This window comes from Pseudorca crassidens, chromosome 20, assembly GCF_039906515.1.
Source record: "Pseudorca crassidens isolate mPseCra1 chromosome 20, mPseCra1.hap1, whole genome shotgun sequence".
In the NCBI taxonomy this organism is placed as follows: domain Eukaryota; kingdom Metazoa; phylum Chordata; class Mammalia; order Artiodactyla; family Delphinidae; genus Pseudorca; species Pseudorca crassidens.
Window position 1 is genome coordinate 11,584,493 of NC_090315.1, and position 23,633 is coordinate 11,608,125.

Consider the following 23,633-nt stretch of genomic DNA (forward strand, 5'->3'; position numbering starts at 1 on the left):
GATTGGTTCCAGAACCACATCTCAGAGACAGAAGGGTAAGAGAGGCAGGGAAGAGAGTGAGCAGAGATGGAAGAAAAAAGGAGACTCAGAAAGGGGCAGAAGGAAGCAAAGACAGACTTCGAAGAGACAAAGAAACAGACACACACAGGCAGAGGGGGCAGGACGGAGCGCTGCACGGCCGGTGTGGGGAAGGAACGAGAAACTGAGGCTTGAGCTGTGAGAAATCACACACGGACGCCCAGCAGCTGCCGTGAAGCTTGATGAAACTTTATTAAGCTAGGGCCCACCGGGAGCTGGGGCAGGGACAGGGCCTCCTGTAGGCTGGGGGGACGTGGGGCCAGCACAGGAGCGGGGCCTCCCAGGGGGATGCGCGGGCACTCAGTTATTCTCGATGGGCGCAGAGGTGGGGCTGGTGGCCATAGCCAACTGCACTTTCTCCACCAGCCCAGCCCACTGGCGCTGCATGTCTTCCACCAGAGGCTCGAACCAGCTCTTGAGGCGGGCCTGGAAGGCCTCCGCTTGCAGGCGCATCTGGCTGCCCTGCTCCTCCACCTTGGCGCGCACCTCCTCCAGCTGCTCGCGCATCTCCTCCAGGTGGTCCCGGGCCTGGGTGCCCATCTCCTCCATCCGCCCGCGCAGTTTCTGGTGCCAGGCCTCGGCGCGCTCCCTCAGCGTCTGGCTGGCCAGGGTTCCCACGGTGGCGGCCCGCACTCGGCCCTGCTCCACCAGGGGCCCAAGGCGCTCGCGGATGGCGCTCACGCTGCGCTCTGAGCCCTCGAGCGCCCCCGCGCGGTACACGGCCAGGCGCTTCTGCAGGTCCTCGGCGTCGCGGAGCAGCCGTTTGCGCAGCTTGCGCAGGTGGGAGGCCAGGCGGTCACGCAGCTCGTCGGTGGTCTGGCCCATCATGGCCTGCACCTCGCTGCGGTACTGCGCCACGCGACTGCGCACGTCCTCCATGTCAGAGGCCAGCCGGGCCTGCGCTGCCTGCAGCTCCTTGGACACACGGGCCTGCGTCTCCTGGGCTATGGGGCCCAGCTGCCCCTCCAGCTCCTCCCTATAGGCCTTTACCTCCTTCATGGTCTCGTCCATCAGCACCCTAAGGGGCGAGAAGGAGGGAGCATGGGCGTGAAGAGAGCGGAACAGGGATCCTGAGCTAGAGTGATGGAGCGAGAGACAGAGAGGAACATGCCAGAGACAGGAAGGGTCGAAAAACAGAATCAGAGAGAGGTAAAGCCAGGAGCTAAAAAGGGAAAGCAAGAAGTGAAGAGAGATCCAGACCACCAAGAGTTGGTGATGGGGACAGAAAGAAACCCAGACCACTGGAAGCTGAGGGTCTGGAACGCACTGCCCACCAGGAGGGTCAGGGGCCAGGGCAGGGGCACTCACGTCAGTTCCTGAATGACCTGGGTGCTGAGCAGTTCCTCCTGCACCTGGTCAGACAATGTCTGCACCCAGCGCAGGTAATCCCAGAAGCGGCCCAGCGCCTGCTCCCAGGGCTGGCTGCCCTGCCACCGGGGCCACTCCCGCCCCAGCTGCACCTCGGGCTCCGGCTCGGGCTCCACTTCCGCCTGGCATCCTGCACGGAGCAAGTTCACAGCAGTCAATGTCCTCCTCTGTCCCCTCCAGGCACACAGTACCTGGTACAGAGTGGGTGCTCCACAAAGGCTGGTGGGCTTCATCAGAGCACTGGTGGGCAGGGAGGAGGTGGAGGGACACGCAGCTTGTTTTAATCACTTGGCAAGCATTGATTGTGTGTTCCATGCACCGCCATGCTGGGGTGATGGAGAATAAAACTAATCACAGCTGACGCTTAACTACTGCTCACTACCTGCCCGACAGCAAAGGATTAGAAACTGTTACAACTCTCATTTTAAGGATGGGGAAGCTGAGGCTCAGAGCGAATAAAACAGCTGCTCAGAACGAATGAATGTCGGAGAGACCTCAGACCTGGGGAGATAGACCAGCAAAAGAGGGGACCCAGGGACGGGAAGAGGGCAAGGGGTACGGCTGAGGATGGGAGGGGGAGGGGCAAGGAACCTAAGCAAACCCCATCCCCATACCTGCCAGGAGCGTGATCACCAAGGCGACCCACAGAACCTTCATTTTCTGGCTTGCGATTGGCCAACCTGGGGGAGGGAGACATTGTCACTCAACAGCAGTGGGGACTCCTCCCACTCAGAGCCCCGCCCCATCAGGTCTCGGCCCTCAAAGCCTTGCACCCCATAGCTAATCCAATCACAAATAGTTACGAAGCGGCCCGGCCCCTTCATTGTCTATTTAATTCCCATTGTCTTCTCCTATCTCCCCATCCTCAGGCGGTCCCTGCCAAAAATTCTATCCCTCTCTCCCAGGGTTCAAATTCCACTCACCCCACCCTCCCCTCCACCCCGGAGTTCCCTGTGAGCCCCAACTGGACTTTCTAAGTTCCAACCTCGCATTCCTCATCGTACCTTCACATTCTAAGCTCCAACTTCACATCTAAACGGTATCTTCCACATATTCGCTAATTTAATCCTCATTCAAAAGTCCTTCAACCGACGCTCTAGCTACCCTGCCGACACCCCTGGTCGCCGCCACCCCTGCGCCTCCCACGAACGGAGATCTTAGGATGATGGGGGCACTCAGTAGGTGCTCAATAAACGACAGTGACAATTGGTGGGCTCTTGCTATGGCTCGTCTGGTTTTCCTACAGGTCCAGCTGCTCCCCTGACCCCACCTTCCAGCCCAGACGGGATGCCCCTGCTGCCCCCCCTTCTTCTAGGTCCAGTCCCCTGCCTCTGGCCTCATCCCCTGCTCCTGCTTCTGTCCTGGCCCGGGCGTAGGACCGCCACCTCCTCCTCCCCCCACCCCGTGCACCCCCAGCCCATCCCCCACAGAAGCCCTGAGCTGGACTTTGCGCCCCCAGCTCTGCTTCTCACCCGTTCCTGGGGAATGGTGTCCTTCGCTTCCTCCGGGGCTGAGTAGGAGTCAGGGATCCCAGGTTCGTCCAGTTATAGGGCTCCCCCTGCCCCGCCCACTCCTCCAGATCTGGGGCAAGCTGGGCCAGCCCCTGTCAGGTCACGAGGTGGGCTCTCCTCCCCCTCCACACACAGCAGGGAGGCGGAGGGGGGTGGGGCTTGGAGGCTAGCAGCTCCCACTCCCAGCCTCCGTGAAAAGAGATGACATCTCACCCAGTAACTCAGGCGCCTTCCTCCATTCTGGTGGGTGGGTGAGTTGGGGGCAGGGTGCTGGGCATGGAAGGGGAAGCAGGCGGCTGCCCGGAACACCCATTCCCTGTTCCTCTCTTTTCCAGCGGATGGATGAATAGAATTTGAGGAAAGGGCTGGGGGCCCAAAATCCTGGGTCCGAGGAAGAAGCGGGGCTGCGGTCTGGGATTTCTGGGTTGGGGGAGAGAGGAGCTGGAGGCCCAGACAGAAATGGCATGGGAGTTCTAGGGACAGTGTAAGGCATCTGGTAACAGCCCAGGCTTTGAGAGTGAAACCTGGGTTTTAAGCCTAGCTCCCTCTTGGGCTGTGACCTGGGGCACGGGTGAATGCCTCTCTGAGTCCCCTTCCCCATTTGTGACTTGGAAATCCAGCATTTCTCCCCAACACAAGCATCGTGGATTCCAGGAATCGGTGCGTGTTGTAACTTCCACAGGGCTTGAAGCATTCGTGTTGTGTTGCCTGGTTAGGACTGTGGACTCCGGAACCGAACTGTCCGGGCCTGAATCCAGGCTCTGCCGGTTGCCATCTGTGTGACCTTGAGCAAATGACCTAGCCTCTCTGAACATCCAGTTTCTTGGTCCACAAAACCGGGAAAACAGTTGCACCTAACACCGTCGTTCGGCGAAGCAACAGGCTACTATATGTAGGAAGTACTGAGCAGTTCCTCGCAAACAGCAGGCCCTGAGTTGGAGTTAACTTCTGTGATGCGCCACAGTGGGCCCTTACTGTCCCCTCCCTCCTTAGCACCTCTGTGACATGAACGCCAGCTGTTACACAGATGGGAGACAACTGAGACAAGATTCAGGATTGAGGTGGATGGTAAAGCCACACTGGATGAACTGGAGGAGCTGGGATTCACTCCTGGTCCTTTGAGGGGTGGGAACATTGGATGCCATGGGGTCAGGGGAGGCTGGATGCCTGATCCCAGGAAGGGAGCCCCAGTGCCAGCCAGGCCCAGGCCTGTTGTTTGGGGCTCAGCTGGCGCTGGCATGGAGCCGGTGGGGTGGTCTCTGGGCCCTGACAGCTCATCACGGGTCAGGTCGGCAGCCTCCCTCCCCAGTGTGAGAGGCGGGGTTTCGGCTCCTCTGTCTGGCGAGGGCTCAGGATGTGGGTCTGCCTGGAGCAGGAGTGACCGACTCTGAACTCTCTCCATCCGGTGCTTGAATGCTTCCTGAAGCTTCTCGGAAGCTCTGACCTTCCTATCAGAAAGTCCTCACACCCCTTCGTGCCCTGCCCCTTTGGGAACCTGGAAAGACCCCGGGGAACCTGGAAAGACCCCGGAGTCCCAGCTCGCCACCCCCACCCCTGCACCCAGAGACAGCCTCACCCCTGTTGCTTCAGTTCACAGGGACAAAGTCCTCTGCAGCCATGCTGGCCAGGCCAAGACCACAAGACCATGCGAGGGAAGGCCTGTGATGCCCCTGTAGGGAAGGTCACAGGGAGGCTGTGTGATCCTCGGCCAGGCCCCTCCCCTCTCTGGTCTGGGCTCTGGCCAGGGACTCCGCTCGATTCCCTTGGCCCCTGCTAGTCACTGTGGGAGGTCAGGCCAAATGGACCACAGACACGTGGAGGAAAACAGACGCCTGCCATTTCTTTTTTTTTCCATGTATATTTTTTGTAGGTTTTTTTTTTTTTTTGTAAAATGTCCCAGTTCTTCCATAACTTATAAACATGATTTATACCGAAGGGTGGATGGGAAAGCGGGCAGGGTGGAGTGACTGGGGATGGGGAAGCGCCTCTTCTTGCTGCCCCCTGGGGGCTAGGCCTAGGGCCCTCTGGGGCACGGGGACACCCCAACACCTCCCTGAGGTTGTCTGGCCACCTCTGCCCCTGGTGCTCAGAATCCCGGGCGCCCCTAGATTCCAGAATCCCTTCCTGGACCCCAGGCCCACCGGGCACGCCGCCCCTGGTACTCCGAATCCTGACGTGCCTGTGGTTCCAGGAGCCCCCCGCCAGCTGCGGGGGTGATGGGTCCCCTCCTTTCCGCTGCCCCCCTGACCCCCGAGGAGGAGGGAAGGGAGGGGGAGGGGGGCTCAGGTCTCCCCTCCGTGGCAGGGGGAGGGGGAGGTGGGATCTGAAGGAGGAAGGGCGTGGAAGGCCGGGGCCAGGAGGGGCTCAGCCGATGGTGAGGCCAAAGCCGCACTGGAACTTGTTCTTCCGGTGATTCAGGAAGGCCCCGAGGGCCAGCGTCAGGGGCAGGGGTGGGAGCTTCTTCTCCAGCGTGGCGCCCACGATCCAGTTGCTGTCCACGGAACCTATGGGTGAACAACCAAGCTTAGAGCCTTGCGCTGGCTTCTCGCCCCATCCCCGCGAGCTGCCCTCCGGCCCACCTCAGATACCACCGGCCAGACCACGGACCGTGCTGTCCCCGCCACCTGAAACCTCTTCACGCCCTCCAAGTACTTCAGCTCTGAGCTCAGTGACCCCTTCCCTCCGGGAAGCCCTCCGCCACCCCATGGGCCCCGTCATCCCAGTCCTGTCCACACCAGGTCGCTGCTCTCTGGGGATGGGTCTGTCCCTCCCACTGTGAGCCCCGGGGCTTGGGGGGTGGAGGTGGGAGAAGGGGCCTGGTCACTGCTGTGTCCCCAGCATCCTCGGCACAAGGCCGGGCACAGAGCAGGTGCTGAGCATCTGCTGAAGGAAAGACTGAAATTTCTAACTCTACTCAATCCTCTGTAATGGCCTATATGGGAAAAAAGTCTAAAAGTGGAGATATATATACATATGGCTGATTGACTTTGCTGTACAGCAGAAACACAACATTGTAAATCAACTATACTCCAATAAAAGTTTTTTTAAAAAAAGTGAGAAAGACTGAAATCTCCTCCAGGGCCTGTGCCCCAGGACCTGACAGGTGTGCAAGCACCTGGTGCGGTCCCCACAGGGTGGAGCCTGAGAACTCACTGAACCCAAACCCAGCCTCTGACCCCGCCTGCCTGCAGAGCAAGGGCTCGAGAGGTGGGCAGGGAAGGCGGGCTTCAGAAGCAAAAAAAAACAAAACCCGACAACAATAAAAACCCCCAAACCCAATCCCTGGCCCTCCTGGCTGCCTTCGGAAACCCTGACCCAGGCCCACTGAAGCGGCCCTTCCAGGGCTCTCTCCACACACCCCAAACCTGAGAGCCACTGAGGCCCAAGAGGAAACTTAAGACTAGAGTCGGTCGGCCTCGGGGAAGGTTCCGGATCTGGCTGTGACTGGGCAGCCTCCCTAACGTGAGACTGTGGGGTCGGCCGGCTGTGCTCCAAGTCGCCTTCCACTCATGAGAAAAAGAAAAGCGAGGGCCGTGTGCGCAGACTGGGAGAGGGCCACTCGGGGGGTGGTAGGTGCAAAGCTCAGGGCCCAGGCACCCATCCACCCTCTCAACTAGTGTTCCTGGGCAACCTGGGGGCCCGGCACACTGCCCTCTACCATCTCCCCGGCCGGTATACCCACTCAGAGCCACCTCTTGCCTGTTTCCCACACAGGGAAATGGAGGCCTGTACCTTTGAAGAGGAGGTTGGCCTTGGGCAGATCCAGCTGGTACCCGAAGGAGACACTTGTGTCCTGCATCCTGGTGCTGGCCTCGAACTCCACGCCCACCTGCAGCTGGGGGGGCCAGGGCGACACACACGGGTCAGCCTCCCAGGCTGAACTCTCAGGCATGCCAGCCCCGGGCACCCCACACCCAGCACGTGTGCCGCGCAGCCAGTCCCTGGACCAGCTCACCTGGTCACTGGCTTTGTGGTAGTATGTTGCATGCATGCCCGCCTGACCCAACGTGACTGTCGCCAACCAGTTGTTCACTGTAAGAGAGCAGGGTGGGGGGTGGGGCAGGTTACCAAGGGGGCTCGGCATCTGGGAACCCAGGTTTTCCCCCATCTCCCTCAGAGCCAGGAGTCCAGGGCCCCAGGCTCCTCCTCCCTCAGACCCAGGAGTCCAGGGTCCCCAGGCTCACATGTGTATTTCCCAGCTAGTGACATAACAGTGCCCTCCTCCCCAGGCCGCCGGTGGTAGACCAGCTCTCCGCCCAGGGCCAGACACGGCGTGATGCTCTGGAGGTAGTGGGCCACGAGGATTCCTGCAGGTGAGATGGGAAGGTATTACTTCTGGGCTCGGTGGTTAGTTTCTGCCCAGCTGGACTCCCGCTCCCTCAGGCCTCCCACTCGGGCTCTTTTTTAAAATTAATTAATTAATTAACTGATTTATTTATTTTTGGCTGCATTGGGTCTTTGTTGCTGCACGCAGGCTTTCTCTAGTTGTAGCAAGCGGGGGCTACTCTTCGTTGCAGTGCATGGGCTTCCATGCACGGGCTCTAGAGCGCAGGAAGCCCTGCGGGCTCTAGAGCGCAGGCTCAGTAGTTGTGGTGCACGGCCTTAGTTGCTCCGCGGCATGTGGGATCTTCCCGAACCAGGGATCGAACCCATGTCCCCTGCATTGGCAGGCGGATTCTTAACCACTGCGCCAGCGGGGAAGCCCCAACTCGGGCTCCTTGCTCAAGCAGTTCGCAGGGCTCTGAGGTCAGCCTCCCAGGCCCCCTGGGACCTCATCTGCTCTGCGTTGATTTGTCTCCATTTACAGAGGAAGCCACAGAGGCTGAGGGGGTAAGTCACTTCCACATGGTCACACGATGCATCAGGGGCAGAATCCAGGCCTCCCCAAGCCCTGAGCCCAGGCTCTGAGACACTATGCCGCCACGAGCAATAGGAAGGATAGGGCTGGTAAGAGCACACCTCGGGGGGCCAGACAGCCTGGGTTCAAATCCCAGCCTTACCACTTGCTGGTAGAGTAACCGCGGGCCACTGGCCTCGCTTTGCTGTGAACGGGACACCCCATGAGGTTGTGAGAAGAAGTAGAGGGCTGGATGCAGGTGCGGTGCACAGGGAGTGCCTGGCACACAGCCAGCACCCGGCAGTCAGGAGGACGGGCCCTGCTACCTCTGTCCCTCGGCAGGAGGGATGGCTCTGACTGAGGCCGCCTGAGTGTCTGTTAACCCATGACTCCACCACTGGGCTGAATTCCTTGAGCCTAAGGACTCATTCGCGTCTATCTTTGAAAGCCCAGGAGAGGAGACGCCACAGATGTAATCTCTGTGGAGAGGAAAAACCAGGGAGGAAGAGAGAGTGATTGGAGGTTGCAGAAGGAGTGGTGACAGAGAAAAAGAAAACAAGAGACATCTCTGTAGAGACAGGGAAACAATCAGAAACAGACAGATGGGGACTTCCCTGGTGGTCCAGTGCTTAAGAATCTGCCTTCCAATGCAGAGGATGCCAGTTTGATCCTTGGTCAGGGAACTAACATCCCACATGCTGCGGGGCAACTAAGCCCGTGCACTCTGGAGCCCGCGCGCCACAAGCCGCAACTAGAGAGAATCCTGCGTGCCGCAACGAAAGGTCCCGTGCACCACCACGAAGACCCAAAGCACCCAAATAAATATTAAAAAAAAAAGAAAGAAAAAAAGAAAAGAAATGGAGAGGGGTGGAGGAACTGAAGATTCCCAACCTGACAAGACAGAGCAGGTGAGGACAGGCGACATAAGCTTAGAGTTGGACCCCCAGCCAGAATGAGGGAGACCAGAGCAGAAGGGAAGGTAGGGACAGGGAAAGCCCAGAGCCGGGGGTGGGAGTGGGACGAAGCCTCGGGGACAGGAGCACGAGGTGTGAACCGGAGACGGGAAGACGCTTCCCAGACAGAGATCAGAGGCACAGACTAGGGACCGGCTCTGAGAGCAGGGCAGGACGGGACGACAGGATCAGGCTGCTCATATCTTCGGGCACACCTGGGTGAGGGTTGCCACCACGGGGGCTGAGCAAGGCTGAGGGCTGCTGGCCAGGGCTCTGGAGGTGCCCTGGGGGAGGCTGTGGTCAGGGCGGGCTGGAGCTGGCTTCTCCCCATGAGTAGACGACACAGATCCACCTCCTGGCCCCTACCCCTTGAGGCGGCTATTAAGCCATTACCAGCACACCTCTGGCCAGGAGCAGCCACTCCTTCAGTAGAAGAGGGACCTCAGGCCCACAGAGGGAAAAGTGACCATCCAGAGATCACAAGGGGACTTAACTCAAGAGTCTCTGGCCACGATTGGAACTGAGTGCCTCGCGGGCCCTGAACTTCTCTCCCACGCCCCATCTCCCGGGCCTGCCTCGCCCTCTGCTCCCCAAGCCCCACCCCTCTCCCTGGTCTCTTGCCCCAGTCTCACACACTCCAAGCAGCTTCGCATGCAGCAGACAGGGATCTTGTTAAAGCACACACCTGGCTCTGCTCCCCCTTCCCCGCTCCAGAACCCGCTATGGCTCCCCAGTGCCAAGGAGACCCCAGCTCCTCAGGGCACAGGTGCAAGGCCCCACGTGGCTCGTCCCCAGCTTTGAAACAGGCTTCCTCCGAGAGCTTCACAACTCACTGTGCAGCGCTTATCTCCACACAGGCCTTTTTCTTGAACATCCCAGCCCTTCCTGCATCTCTCTCCTTAAGTTGCTCTGTTTTTTCCTCCCACTTGTGTCCACACCCAGCTCCCCCGGGAGCTCCCCAAGGCAGGGGCTTTGTGAAAGCCAGTGGCTCTCAACCAGGGGCCATTCTGCAATGTCTGGAGTGGCCATGAAGAACCTGTTGAGTTCAAAACCCCATGAGAAGGAAAGAAAGTGAGTCAGAGGTCTGTGAGCAAAGAAGAGGCCTTGGGCAAGGGGCAGAGCGCAGACCTGGGAAAGGAGCATGGTTTCCCGAAACCTGCAGGGCTGGGGCCACATCTGGATCCCTGCGGAAAGTCACCTTGGGCAGGAAGGGCAGGCACCCAGGGCAGATGCTGCGGCGGGGAGGCAAGCACCGAAGGGAAGGTGGTTCTTCACCTCGGCCCAAAAGAACGGCTTCCCACCCTCCCCTCACCGCGCTCCTTGGGGCTCTGTCCATGCAGAGCCCTCTTCTGGGAGCGGTGCCCTCCTCTTCCCCTGCCTCGGTCTAGACACTGCCCCTGTCACTCCAGGAGAGATGGGACCTCCGTTATAAGCTCTCACGGCAACCTGGACCTTCCCAGCGTAGGATTTCTCCCAACAGTAATGCAGTCACCGTGTGATTGTTTGTTTAGAGGCAAATGTCTCCCCCACCGGCCTAAGAGCCCGGTGAGGACAGGGAAGGGCTGTGTGTGTACGTGTGCGCGCACGTGTGTGTGTCCCAGCAACGCCCCGCCCAAGGTGGGCACATGCTAGGTGCTCAGAATGAAGCAGAGGCTCCAGACGAGGGGCCGAGGCCACGGCTGGGGACCACGTACGACCAGTGGCTCCTCAGTTAGGCCTAGGCCGTGATTCAAACTCCAGCTCCTCTGCTTCCTAGCTGTGATCCTGGGGGACTGATTTCACCCTGGGCCTTGCTCTCCTCATCTGTGAGAACCCTGATCCGCCTGCCCATGTGGGGTGGCATGGAGATCCAACCCAGAGCGAACCCTAACTAGGCATGTCAGGCCCCGCACTTGGGGCTGACAGCTTCTCCCACTGACTCCTTCAGCAAGGTGACCTCCCTGCAATTGTGCCCATGAGATGGATGAGGAAACTGAGGCTCAGAGCGGATGGAGCGCCCAGCTGTCAGTGGTCAGTTACTCATGTGCTCAGCACTGACCTGGGACCAGAAGTTTTGATCAGTCCCTGAAGGGAGGAAGGGACACCTGTAGGAACTAAGAGACGAGAGTGTCACTGGCTTGGGCTCCAGGGAGGAGGGACCTAGAGGCCAGTGTTGAGGAACACGAAAGGCTGATGCCGGTGAGTGTTTGAGGGGACAGGGGGCCCTGTGCCCTAGAGAGGAGCATGGACTCTGGAGGCAGCCTTGCTGTGTCTCCTTGGGAAGTTACTTGCCCTCTCTGGGCCTCAATCAGACGGGGATGACGGCAGTGCTACCCCACAAGGCTGTTGAGAGGATTCCACGAACCATTTGCTCACTGCTCCATCCCTAGTGCCTCGAGGGACTGAATGAAGGACCGGGTACGCACAGTATGCTTAGGACCTGATGAAAGGCAGGAGGTGAAAAACAGGACCTGCTGTGACCACCGCTCACTCCTTTGCTCAGTATTTTCTGAGCGCCTACTCTGTTCCCAGCAGCGCTCCAGGTGCTGGGCATACAGGTATCCTGGCTTCCCACCTTCACACACCTTTGCTCAGCACGCACTGCCCAAGAGCCTGCTCTTCCTGACAGAGCCAACAGCAGACACAAGAATCCGGAATCACCACCTCCACCCTTCTAGTTGCTCAAGACAAAAAAGGCTGACCTCTCATCTCGGACCTCCCTCTATCTCCCACACCCAACCCAGCAGCAAATCCCATCGTTCCACCTTCAAAGTACATCCAGATCCCGGACTACTTCTCCCCCCCTCTGCTGCCACCAGGCTGGAACCCCTTGTAGTCTGTTCTCCACATGTCAACACAAGTGGTCCTGTTAGAAGCTAAGTCAGATCCTATCCCTCTCCAGTGGCCCCAGACTCAATCTGAGTAAAGGCCAACGCTCTACAAAGCCTTAAGTGACTTGGCCCTGTTAGCCTCTGACTTCTTCTACCACTTGCCCTCCTTCCTCATTCATTATAGCCCCAGTCCTCCTTGATGTTCCAGTGAAGGGTCCTACCTCAGGGCCTTTGCACTTGCTGTTCCTTCCGGCTGAAAAGCTCTTTTCCCATATATTTGCTTGGCACCTTCCCTCACATCCTTCAGTCTTCATTTTCAGTTATCACCTATGTAACGAGGCCTTCTCTCAAGATGCTGCCCACCCCTCCCGAGGCCGTAATTTTCCCACACAGCTCCATCACCCATCTGCTTTACTTATGTCACTAGAATGGAAGCTCCCAGAGGACAGACCTAATTTTCCTTTGTTCACCACCGTATCCTCTGGACGCGGAAAACATAGAGTACGTGATTGATAAACTCACTCAACGAATATAGAGAAATCAAAAGCAGACACTCAGAGACAAAAATAAAAAAGGGGGAAGCAAACTGAAGAGATCAGAAGTCCAGACATTAGTCAGCTGGTGCCTGCCCCCAGCCAACCTAAACAGCAATGTTCCTCCTCCAACTCCATCTCAGACTTACTTGCCTCCCCTCAGCTGCACGTAGACTCTGCCTGCCCGCGAGCAACCCCAGAGCCCCACGAGTAGTAACAAGAACAGCTCATTTCCTTGGGACCCATCACATGCCTGACCCCATTCGAAGCTCTCCACACATGACCCACTCAACAACCCTGTGAGGCAACCCAATTTTACAAATGAGGAAACTGAAGCCCACGAGGGTGATGGAAGCTCCCACAATCGCAGTTAAGCCAGTGGCAGAGCTGGGACTTGAACCTGCTTTCTCCCCAACAATGCTACGGGCTTGATGTTCTGTGTTCTGAAGTCACACCTGCCCGTGACTGTTTCTTGGATGGTAGAAGAGGGCCAGCGAAAGAAATGGATTTGCTGGCAAAGCTGGGACTGGGGTTTGATCCCCCCACCCCACCCCCGCCAAGCCCCGTGCCTCTTACCTGAACCCACCAGGACGTCTGGGTTCCCCAGGGTGACAGCCGCCGTGAAGTCGGAACCCCGGTACTCCCCGTCCACCTGCCAGTTCACAAACTTTGACTGCTGGGTCTGTGGAGGGGAGGGGCAAGTGTGAGGGTGAAAGCGAGGAGGACCCCATGGGGCCCTCCCAGGTACAAAAAGCCTTTAGTCCCCATACTCAACCCCCATTTCTTGTTTGTAGAGAAAAGGCTTCAGTCTCCTAGACCTTCCCCTAGGGCAAATCCAAACCTTTTCTAATCAGGGAAGGAAGGGAAAGCAGAAACAAAGGAAAAGCAATCAAATAATAGTCAAACAATAGTGCCTCGATAAGGTGGAATCCTAGCTCTTTCTCAGGGATATAAAAGGCCCCCCACCCAGGTGGAGGATGGTAACTTCAGGTGGAGCAAAAGATTCCTGGCATTCCACCCTGTTACCTCACCATCAACCAACCAGAACAAAGTCAAACGTCCTGCAGCCCTCCCCCCCCGCCCCGAATTTGTCTTTAAAAACTCTTCTGTGTAAACTATGGGGGAGTTTGGGTCTTCAGAGCACAAGCCACCTGTATCCCTCGCTTGGTCCTTACGATAAACCTTTCTCTGCACCAAACTCTGATGCTTTGGTCTGTTTGGCCTCACTGTGCGTTGGGTTCTTGGATTCAATGCCAAGGGCAGCCTGGTGCTCAGGGTGGCTGGGGGAGCAGCCGACTCGACCCCCACTCACCTGGATGGCCATCTTGGACCTGAGGCCGGGGCCCAGCTGGTGAATGATCTGAGCATTGAGGCTGCCACTATTGTCCATGTCACCCACCAGCACGGGGAAGGCCTGTGGGGCAGAGGGCAGGGTTAGAGGTCTAACATCATAGAAGTATATGCGTGATGGGCCTCGGTGAGAAGCCTAGGATTAGAAAGCCTCAGAATGAGGTTCTCTCCTCCAGGAAGCCCTCCAAGACCACCTTGGCTGAGTTAGGCTCCCCTCTGGGCTCACACAACCTTTGGGTTCCCCCATTTCAGTCCCACTCTCCCTGGACTGTTACTCTCTGAGGACAGGCTGCTCCCTTTCTCCAGTAGGCTGTGAGCCCCATGGCTGTTTCAGTCACTGCTATGTCCCCAGCACCACCCAGCACAGGGCTGGGCACAGAATAGGAGTTACAATGAAGGTTTGTTGAATAAATGAATTTATTGCATGGAAATCACTAATATAATCAAAGACCTAATTTAGTCCCGCAACTCTTGTGTCCTGCCCAAGCCTCCTTCCGGGTCTCCAGTTTTGCCTTCACTCCCCTAACCTAGCCTTGGCAGACAGCCTGAGAAATGCTATCTACCTCCAAAGCATTCATCTGATCACGTCTCCCTCACTTAAATCTTTCTGTGGCTCTCCTGCGCCCCCTAGCGAAAGTTCAAATGCCTAGCTTGGCCTTCAAAGCCCTGCAAGATCTACAGCTCAACCCTGCCCACTCTGGGTCATCACTGTCTGGTGACCTTGGTGTCCCCAGACTCAACCAGCACAGGGCTGGGCAGAGACGTGGGCGTCAGGATGAAGGGATGACCCAGGTTCCGATGCACCTTGGAGAGACATTCTCCACCTCCCAACACTCTCAGCAGTCCTGGCCTCCTACTGACAAGGCCTTCTTCGCCTGACTGGCTGCATTGTTAGAAGATACAGTAAATGAATGGCAAAAGGAACCTCACCTCTGTTGGACTCAGCTGCTTTGTCCCCACGTACGTGACCCCGAAGTGGTAGTTGGACTCCCCGATTGTGCTGAGGGCTACTGTGTGGTTCACCTGGGATTAAGAGGGAGGGCTGTGGTGACGAGTCTGTGGGCCACCCCTTAAGGAACCCAGTCGAGCCCACTCCCAGGACAGCTCCTCTCCTGCCTGGGATGGGAGATACTTGCCAATCTGGCTTCCCCATCAGGGCATCTCTAGGCTGGACAGGGGATGAAGACTGGGAGGTGTGGCCTGACTGGATTAGAGACTCAGAGAAGGGATGTGCTGGGGCTGGGGCTGGGGCTACACACCTGGTACTTCATTCCTGCCTGGATGCTGGCTGAGGGGGGATGGTGTATCTCTGGATTCTGGGTCCCTAAACCCTACCACTGGCCGCTATTGTGTGATCAGCCCGGCACTGAGTTTCTGAGTCTTTCCAAGTACCAAGGAGCCCAGACCTTTAGGGAGGAGTAAAAGGGTTGTACGTGCAGATGCAGGGGGATGGTCGGGATGACCTCTGGAAGATAATGGGACCAGGAAGGCTCACCTGGAAATGATTACTCAACCCTTTGTTGACTGTGAGCTTGACACCTTCCATCTGAATAGGAAACAGCTCTAAAGGAGAGAGAAGTGCTGTCACACTCCAACACACACACACACACACTTCTCATCCCTTCCTTCCGTACCGTCCCCGCTTTCCCTTCTCCAGGGATCCCAACCAGTAAATAGCCTAGTGGATGGGCCCAGGACCAAGGCCTTTGCCTGCATCCAAATTCCAGGGCCACCACCTACTACCTGTGTGACCTTAGGCAAGTTACCTTATCTATGTCAAACTTATCATCTGTAAGTTGAAGATGCTCACCACGTAGAAATATTGCAAGGATTTAATGAGTTAACACATACTGAATGCCAGGACGGTGCTCAGTAAGCTGCTGCCACCACTTTTGTTATCACAATTACTCCAAGCCAGAATCCAGAAGCTTTGGGTCCCACCTCCACTGGCCCTTTGCTGACACTGTGACCTTGGGCCACAGTTTCCCTCCCAATCACAAGAGTCTGGGTTGGCTGATTCCTGGGGCTCCTGAGGTCCCTAAGGCTTTCTCTACTGCTCTGGCATTCTATCCTGAGGTTCCACCATTTGATCCCATCGTTCTAAGCCCCAAGCTCAATGTGCCACCATTCGATCCCAATGTCAACTCCTAACGCTCTGTTAAATGATTCCAACGGTCCGTGCCAATTCCCAAGGTCCTCAGTGTGCTCCTCCTTCCCCCGATATCCGGGCCATCACAAGCCCGCCGGGCCCCTAGCCCCTCACCCTTGCACTTCCGGTGGCACTCCTCGAACGTGCCCGGGTTGGGCAGGCAGCCGCAGGCCCTATCATCCCCGGTCCCTCCAGCGCTGGCGGCCGCAGTCCCCGGCGTCCGTTCGGAACCTCGACCTGCGCCAGCTCCAGCACCCAGGCCGCCCCCGATCGGCGGCAGCGTGAAGCCCGGAGGAGAGGGCGGAGGCGGTGGCAGTCCCACGAGGGGAGGCGCAGGCGGCGGCGGCGGCCCTGCGGGCGGCGAGCTAGCAGCCAACACGTTCCCCATGGTCGCCTGCAAAGGGAAAGGTCAGAGGGCAGAGGTCAAGGCCCGCAGGCTCCAGGCCCAGCGCCACCGAACACCCCTCTGCACGGAGCCCCGTTTTTACGCGCGGCAGCGTCTCCCCCCGGTGTGCTCCGCTCCCACCCCGTGCGCCACGCGCAACCGAACCCGCTGCCGCCGCCGCCGCCGCCGCCACCACCGTCGCCCCGCCCCGCCTAGCCCATTGGTTTACCGGGCCCTGGTGTCCGCCCACCAGCTTCAGTGTCTGGCCTTACTATTGGAGTCATGGATGAAAGTCCCACCCACCTCTTTGGAACGTCCTTTTCTGTTGGTTCCCACTCGCAGACAGGTCAAAGCACACCTCCCCCCCTTCCCATTGGCTTGGGGAGCCCACACCGATTGGCTCTAGATGCCGCGGGTTCCGGTGCTCGCCCGCCATTGGTCTGTGCTGCACACTTTGCAACGCCCGCTGGCGAATCGCCTCAGCCCCATTCCAGAAGGCGCCCCTCTTTCGACTCCGCCCCTCAGCGAAGTTGCCATGATAATTGGTCGGCCTTTGCCCTTGAAGCATCCTGATTGGCTCCAGCATGTACAGGGGTCGGACCCTGGTGACGTAATCAACGTTTTGTGTTCATTGGCTAATGTGCCAGGGTCAAGCGACACGGATAAAGGTGGGTTGCGCGGCAGAGGCTGCTAGGCAGCAAGGTCAGGCCTCGCGTCCCACCAGGCACCGCGGCAGAGGGGAGGCCCCCTAGTCCGGAGTCGTACACCGAACGCCGGAAGTGCTAGCCCTTCCCACAGTGCCACGGGAGATTTCTAACGCGTTATGTGAACGCTGTCCTGCTTCTTGTTACCCACAATGCCCCTTACCTATTTAACGGGACAGTTGCCGTAGACCCACCCCTTTCGTTACCCATCATGCCTTCGGGATCTCTCCCCCCAACCCTTGCCCCGGTCACTGCGTCTTCCATCTTTGGCCCATTCATTCCTGTCCCATTACCCAGCATGCCTTCTGCTCCATTCATTTCAGCTTGGTTGCCTGTACTACCTTTAGCCCATTTATGCCCGTTCATTTCCCTAATTCTTTTAGCTAATTCTTAATTGACCATAAGGTTTTGGGTCCATTGCCCATCATGCCTGCGGCCCCTATTTCTCCATTATTCATCCCTCTGCCCCTGGCTCATTCTTTCAGACCTATTACCCATCACGCCCTGAGCTCCTATTACAACATTATTCATAATTTGCCTTTGGCCTATTCTTATTGCCATTTATTCATTACGCCCGAGCCCCTCGTACTTAATTACTGCTCTTTCTACTTTGTTTCGTTTATTTCGGTCCATTACCCATTAGACTGCTGTTGCAGATTCCTTTTCGTTAATAAAAATGCCCTGGACTCCTCCCCACTCCTTCCATTACCCATCACTGTTTTTGGCTATGCATTTTTGCTCATTATCCCCTCAATTATCTTTTTCACATCTTTGGCTCTTTTCTTAATGTCTGTAACCCATCTTGACTTCTAGTCTACTGATTCCCTCAAGCCCTGGACCCCCCTATTCATTACCCATTATGTTCCACCCCCATCCCGTTCACAGCCCACAGTAAACACGAGTTGAGACCTGGTCAAAGTACAAACTCATTTTGTAGGAAATGCTGTATTACAAAACAATATCACATCCCCTACCCCTGATCCAGGTGATCCATTCCCCACCCCCCACCCAGGCGGGTGGGTCCAACCCCACTGGGCAGGAGTAAGAGAACTCAGTAGTCTTCAAAGTTAACAGCAAATTCTCAGAAGGCTGGGGTCAGCAAGGTCCACTCTGCATGAAGCTCACCCCATGTAGCCCTGAGCTGGGGCATAATTCTCTGTACACAGGAATTGGGGTAGTGGGAGCTCAGGGAAGGGTCTGTACCCTGAGACTCCTGCCTGCAGGAGGGAGGAGATGGGGAAGTTCTGCTTTGGGCTGGGGAAATCCCCTCCCTCCCACCACTGGGGACAGGGTGGGGACTGGGCGAGTGGGGCTCTGCCACCTGGAGGGCTCAGGTCTGAGCAACAGGATGCCCCCAACACCCACCCAAGCAGAGCTGTTAGGAGTGACTGCCTGAGGTTCAATCAGAGGTCTGGGGTCTTCTTTGGGATTTGGGGGGAGTCTGGAGATGGTGGGACATGAGAGGTATAATCTAAGGTCACAGTCTGAGGACCCCTTGGGTAAGAGGTTGTGAAGAAACCTACCTTCTCCAGCCCCTTCTAAGATAAGGTTATCAGTTTTCCATCGTCATGGCCCATTTCTCTGAGTCAGAGATCATGGATTAGAGGTCACAGTGGAGCCACCAAGATAGAAGACACAGATGAGATGCATGTGTGTTAACTGACAGTGGCCAAGCGAGAGATCAGGGGGCCCTAGATCCCTGGCAGAAAGTTGAGGGATCAAAAAATGAGAGATGAGAGGCCAGGACCATGGCGGCTTACACATACATGGCCCGGGACATGACAAAGCCTTTGCCCTGGTAGGACTCAGAGGGGCTGGAGTAGGACAGGGAATCGTAGATGGGGTTGATCTTGTCCAGATAGTCTTCCTCCTCCTCCTCGTCCTCTAGATCCAGGGAAACCGTCTCCAGAGCAGGCATCCCTGGAGGCACCAGCATGGGGGACCCCAGGTTCGTGGCCCCCAGGAGCAGGGGCCCTGACTGTTCTTCCAAGGTGGGAAGCTCATGGTATCGAGGCATTTCCTGGGGATCGGGAGGGAATGAACCCAAGGTCACCTCTTGAACATGACACAGAATCCCACTCTGCTCCTTGACCCTCAAATCCTGACCACCATCTCCCCATGCCAACCAGACCTGACCTCACCCTATGTCACCCCTTGTCACCTGGGTTGATATTGAACTGGGACAATCATACAGCTGGTCCCTAACTCAAAGCCCAGAGCATGGACTCTACCCTGTTAATCTTGAGCCTCTCCTTTTCTTTTGATCACTGACCCCAAGTCTTTCCCCATGAGTCTTTGACTTCAATCTTGACCTAAACTTAAGCTCTAAATAGCCCCTTGAAAACTGACTTGTCTCAAACTCAACATCCAACCTCTGATCTCCAGGAGGCCACTGAGGGGAGTGACTGTCTGTCTTGTCCCAGCTCCAGGTACAGTGTCTGGCAAATGGAGATACTCAACCAGTCTTCTTTGATGGGATGACTTTAAACTCTCACCCCATGTCCTTGGACTTCTACAACCAAGACCTCACCCACTGAATCCTAAATGTATCTCAGAGCTCTAAGGTCTAACTAGAGATACAGCTCTGAACTTGAGTTGTAACCGTTAGTCCTTGACCTCTTATGTAAGGAGGCCCTTAAACTCAGATCCCAAACTCACCCTTGTCCTCTCCCGAGCTCCTACCTGCTCAGCGCACGAGACACTAGCATCAAAGTAGGGGGTCTTGAGCGGGTTGTGCTCCGAGGCCCCCAGGGTGAAGAGCTGGGAGGGCTGTGATGCGAGAGAGAGGGACAGGTCAGGACCACCCCCCCTCCCAGACAGCCTCTCCCCACCAGTCCCCGCTCCCAGCCCTGGCCTCAGTGGCAAAAGTGGTGTGGGGATGTGGGGGCAGCCTGGGCTCCAGGGGAAGTGCTCACCATGTCCGGCTCCTCCAGCTTTGCCTCTGGAGTCGGCGGCTTGTATGAGGGAGGCCCCTCTAGGCTGTGGGGTAGGAGGTAGGTCAGGTGAAGGCTAAGCCCTGAGAAGCCCTCTACCCCAGGGCCACTGCACAGTTCTTTCCTCTGTCTGATCTCTCTTTCCATCATCCACCTCCCCTTACCCAGCTTACTCCTACTCATCCCATGAATTTCTCTTCTTCCAGGAAGCCCTCCTGACTCTCCAGGAGGATCTGGAACTCCTGTTATATGATCATATCTACCTATACGTCCCTCACAGGGCACTTACTGAGTTTGTATTTGAAATATTATTTCTGATCTCATTCAACGACTGTACCCCACTGTGAGCAAAGTGAGGGGAAAAAAATGAGATCTGTGTTGTCAACATGGCGTTCCCAGAACACACTATGAGGAATATCAGGAAATATCTAGAAGAGGGAATGAAAAAAATGAATGAAATGCTTTCCTGCCCCCCAAACTCTGTTAAATTCCCTCATTCTACACACCCTCAGACCAGAGCATCCTATATATATAATAATGATGGAGGCTTACTATGCCTTCAATCCCCATCTCAGATGTCCCTGCCTCCAGGAAGCCCTCCCTCATCTTTCAGGCTGAGTCAGGTGCCCCTTCTAGCCTCTCCCAGCTCCCTCAGCTTCCCTAGCCCATCCCTGGCCATGATGGACTGCCACTGTCTGGGAACAGGTCTGTCTCCTTGAGACTGTGAACCCTGGGAGACCAGGGCCAGGGCCATCTCAGACACCACTGGGTCTCATGGGCTTAGAAAAAGAGATCAACAGCAAGTTGTTGGTTTGCATTGACTAGATGATTAAGACAGTGGTTCACAAACTTTCTTGTGCATCGTAGGGAGTTTGTTATAAATACAGATGCCAAGCCCTTCTTGTAAAAGTTCTGATTCAATAGGTTTGGTGTAAGCCCAGGAAGGTGCATTTTTAACAAGTGTTCCCCCTCACACACACTGGGTCATATTATTTCAGAACCATTTTGCCCCCAAAATGCTGTCTTGCTGGATGAATTTCAGCAAGTGATTTCAGCTCTCTGAACCTGTTTCCTCTTTGAGAAAATGGGTACCCTTAGCTCCATTTGAAAATCAGGTTTCCATGATATGATATGTTTTTGTGTGCGGACGTCTTTTATTTATTTTTTAAATTTATTTTATTTTTTTGGACATCTTTTAAGTGTTTGTCTCATTGTGTTCCTAGCTTTCAGGGTCTTGCCCCAAGCGGGTACTTTCTGAATACCTATTGAACGAACGAATGAATGAATGGATAGGAGGCTTCACTGAGATCACGTACATAACATACATCTCATCAAGCCTGTCACATAAGTGTTCTACACAGAGAAGTGGGGCTAGTTTCCCCCAATATCTAGGCTCCCCTTTTCTCATAGTAATAGAGATTTTGGCTGGGTACGTGGCCACGAGAATAAAGACTACGTTTCCCAGCTTCCTTTGCAGCTGAGGCAGCCATGTGACTAGGCCCCTGGGAAATGGGAAATTAGAGGAAGTGATGGGTTCCCTTACAGGGCTGCTGACTGCCTTCTATTTCCATTTCCATTTCCCTTTCCCACTGAAAGGAATGGGGTCATTGAGGCCAGGATGGCCATGTCTGGTTGTCATGTACATAGACAACAATAAAAGAGAGGGGAGCTATCTTGGAATGTGAATGAAGGTCATGCACTAGGGAAGGTGGAGCAAAAAGATAGCAGGAGCCTGGGCTCTGATGATGTCACAGAGCAGAACTGTCATAGACATGATTTCTAGGAGACAGAAATAAACTCTCCTCTCCACCCCATTTAAGTCATGGTTATTTTGGGTCACTCAGCCATTGCTGATGACTTTCTCCCGGCCTCCTCCCCAACTCTGTGCGCCCAGTTCTGGGACCCCTCCCTCATCCACTTCTTAGGGCCCATCACTCACTCCTCCACCTCCTCTGCCCCCTGCAGCCTCTGCTCCTTCCGCTGCTGTCGGCAGATGAGGATGCCTGTGGCGGCCACAGCAGTCGCGATGATGGCAGCAATGATGCCCCCGATGATGCCACCTGTGGCCCCTGCGCCTGCTGTGTTGGGTGTCTCTGCAAGAAGAGGGACAGTGTGAGGGAGTCTCCAGGCGGAAGCCACAGTGCCTTATTCCCAGCCCCACCTCCCAAGTCACCACCCACCTGTCTACCTCTTTTCCCAAGGGCAGAGGACATTCTTTTTATTCACTTAATCCTTAATGATCATTTGTTGTGTGATAGAGTGAACAAAACATACAAAAGTCCTAGTCACCTTGGACTCATGTTTTGTTGGGCAGGGAGGACACCAGTAGAGAAATATACACAATAGCTAATATGCCAGGTGATAGTAAGTGATAGAGGATAATAGTGTGTAGTAGGGTAGGTGATAAGTGACAGAGCAGGGGTCCTCAAGGGCAGTCAGAGAGAGCCTTACTGTGAGATGACATTTGAGCAAAGATCTGAAGGAGCTGTAGGGGGTGAACCATGAGAATATGAGAGCATTCCAGGCAGAGCGAGCAGCCAGCGCAAAGGTCCTGGGGAGGAAGCCTCAAGGTTTTTTTTTGTTTGTTTTGTTGTTTTTTTTTTTGCGGTACGCGGGCCTCACTGTTGTGGCATCTCCCGTTGCGGATCACAGGCTCCGGACGCGCAGGCTCAGCGGCCATGGCTCACGGGCCCAGCCGCTCCGTGGCATGTGGGATCTTCCCGGACCGGGGCACGAACCCGTGTCCCCTGCATCGGCAGGCGGACTCTCAACCACTGCGCCACCAGGCGCAGTTTTTCAAGTTGTTTTTAAAGACAGCAAGGAGGCCATATGGCCAGAGCAGAATGATGACGCGAGAGTGTGGAGCTAAGGGAAGAGAGGTGATGGGGAATGGAGAGAAAAGGCAAAAAAGTTGGGGGGCGGAGCGTGATTCTGGATTTGGGATCAGACCCCCTCCTTCATTACATAGAATGGAGTCATCCTAGGCAGAGAATCATAGCTCCTCTAACCTAACAGGAAAAGGGGTGGAGAGAAGCCCGTGACCCCCTGGGCCTCTCCTTTGTAACACTTCCCACTTCCTGAATCGTTTTCGGAGCAATTACCTGTTTACTTGCCAATGTCCACACTGCGCGCTCCAAGGGGTGGGGTCTGGCACACAGTTGGTGTTTTTCTAGACATGTAAGGTGGGGCCCGGCAGGGACACTTAGGGACCTACTGTCTGCCAGAACAGCCAAATTCCCGCCCCTGCCCTCCTGGCACTACCCTCCCATTGTGGGAGGAGGTGGGGGGGGCGGCCCTGGACAGGGTGGTACAGACAATAAACAACTAGGGGAAATAACATGTGTGCCAAAGCCCCAACCACAGGCTTCCCCCTTCCATCCACCCCACTTCACAGATGCAGAGAGAAAGCTGCCGGTAGGAACGCTGCCTGGATCCCTGGACTCTCCGATTTCCACAACTTCCTGTTACACAGCCTGGCATCCTCTGGAGGGCTTCAGAGCGCGGGGGAATATCAGAGTAACTGCTGCTCAGTCTACACACGCTCACCCTAAAATTGCTGCTATTCCTGTTGTCGACTGCATATCCGGGAGGGCAAGGCAAGCTCTGCCCGAGTCACCGCAGTGTCCCCGCACCGTGAGTGGAAGGCAATGCAGGTGGAAAAACGGGCTCACCAAGCCCCTCCTGCGTGCTCAGCCCCACGCTGGGCATTCGGGCGCAGCCTTACTGAATCCCATGACAGCCTCAGGAGCAGAGATGAAGCCCACTGGTGTTTTACCAAGGTGGTCACGGGGCTCAGGAGAGCAGAGGTAACCCTGCCCCCCGTCATGCCTCCACCGCAGTTCCCTGCCCGGGTTTGGGAGATTTTCTAATGGTGGCGGGGAGTGAGAAGGATGCAGAGCTGCAGCCCCTCCCTCTGAATCACCGAAAATCCCCTTGGGCACAGCCTGGGGACAAGGGAACACAAAGGAGGTAGGAAAGGCCACTGCCTTGTTCTTCCAGAGGCGGGACTTTCCTGGTTCCTC

General features: G+C 56.2%; 3 protein-coding genes across 4 annotated transcripts in view; all 3 read right to left on the minus strand.

Annotated features, from left to right (window-relative positions):
• Positions 1 to 246: 246 nt before the first annotated feature.
• On the minus strand, positions 247 to 3,011 carry APOE (apolipoprotein E). The gene is made up of 4 exons (XM_067720918.1): positions 2,919 to 3,011; positions 2,061 to 2,126; positions 1,387 to 1,576; positions 247 to 1,096 (listed from the first exon to the last, which is right to left on the minus strand). Exons 2-4 carry the CDS (start codon positions 2,101 to 2,103, stop codon positions 379 to 381), a joined length of 951 nt encoding a protein of 316 aa, XP_067577019.1. The 5' UTR covers positions 2,104 to 2,126; positions 2,919 to 3,011; the 3' UTR covers positions 247 to 378.
• A 1,784-nt stretch (positions 3,012 to 4,795) lies between these two features.
• TOMM40 (translocase of outer mitochondrial membrane 40) lies at positions 4,796 to 16,133 on the minus strand. The gene is made up of 9 exons (XM_067720917.1): positions 15,704 to 16,133; positions 14,936 to 15,003; positions 14,371 to 14,463; positions 13,403 to 13,504; positions 12,667 to 12,772; positions 7,142 to 7,264; positions 6,913 to 6,989; positions 6,690 to 6,792; positions 4,796 to 5,461 (listed from the first exon to the last, which is right to left on the minus strand). The coding sequence occupies exons 1-9, from the start codon at positions 15,975 to 15,977 to the stop codon at positions 5,322 to 5,324; spliced, it is 1,086 nt and encodes a 361-aa protein (XP_067577018.1). The 5' UTR covers positions 15,978 to 16,133; the 3' UTR covers positions 4,796 to 5,321.
• A 1,458-nt stretch (positions 16,134 to 17,591) lies between these two features.
• The window catches only part of NECTIN2 (nectin cell adhesion molecule 2), a 28,295-nt gene continuing 22,253 nt past the window's right edge, over positions 17,592 to 23,633 (minus strand). Inside the window, exons 6-10 of one of the 2 annotated variants that reach the window (XM_067721253.1) lie at positions 21,551 to 21,704; positions 19,901 to 20,039; positions 19,594 to 19,657; positions 19,361 to 19,447; positions 18,560 to 18,698 (exon numbers count right to left, since the gene is read on the minus strand). In XM_067721253.1, the coding sequence (XP_067577354.1) occupies positions 19,386 to 19,447; positions 19,594 to 19,657; positions 19,901 to 20,039; positions 21,551 to 21,704 (419 nt within the window). In that variant the 3' untranslated portion in view covers positions 18,560 to 18,698; positions 19,361 to 19,385. Of the gene's footprint in view, positions 18,699 to 19,360; positions 19,448 to 19,593; positions 19,658 to 19,900; positions 20,040 to 21,550; positions 21,705 to 23,633 lie in introns of both variants that reach the window. The other variant, XM_067721256.1, reaches the window with a different exon arrangement.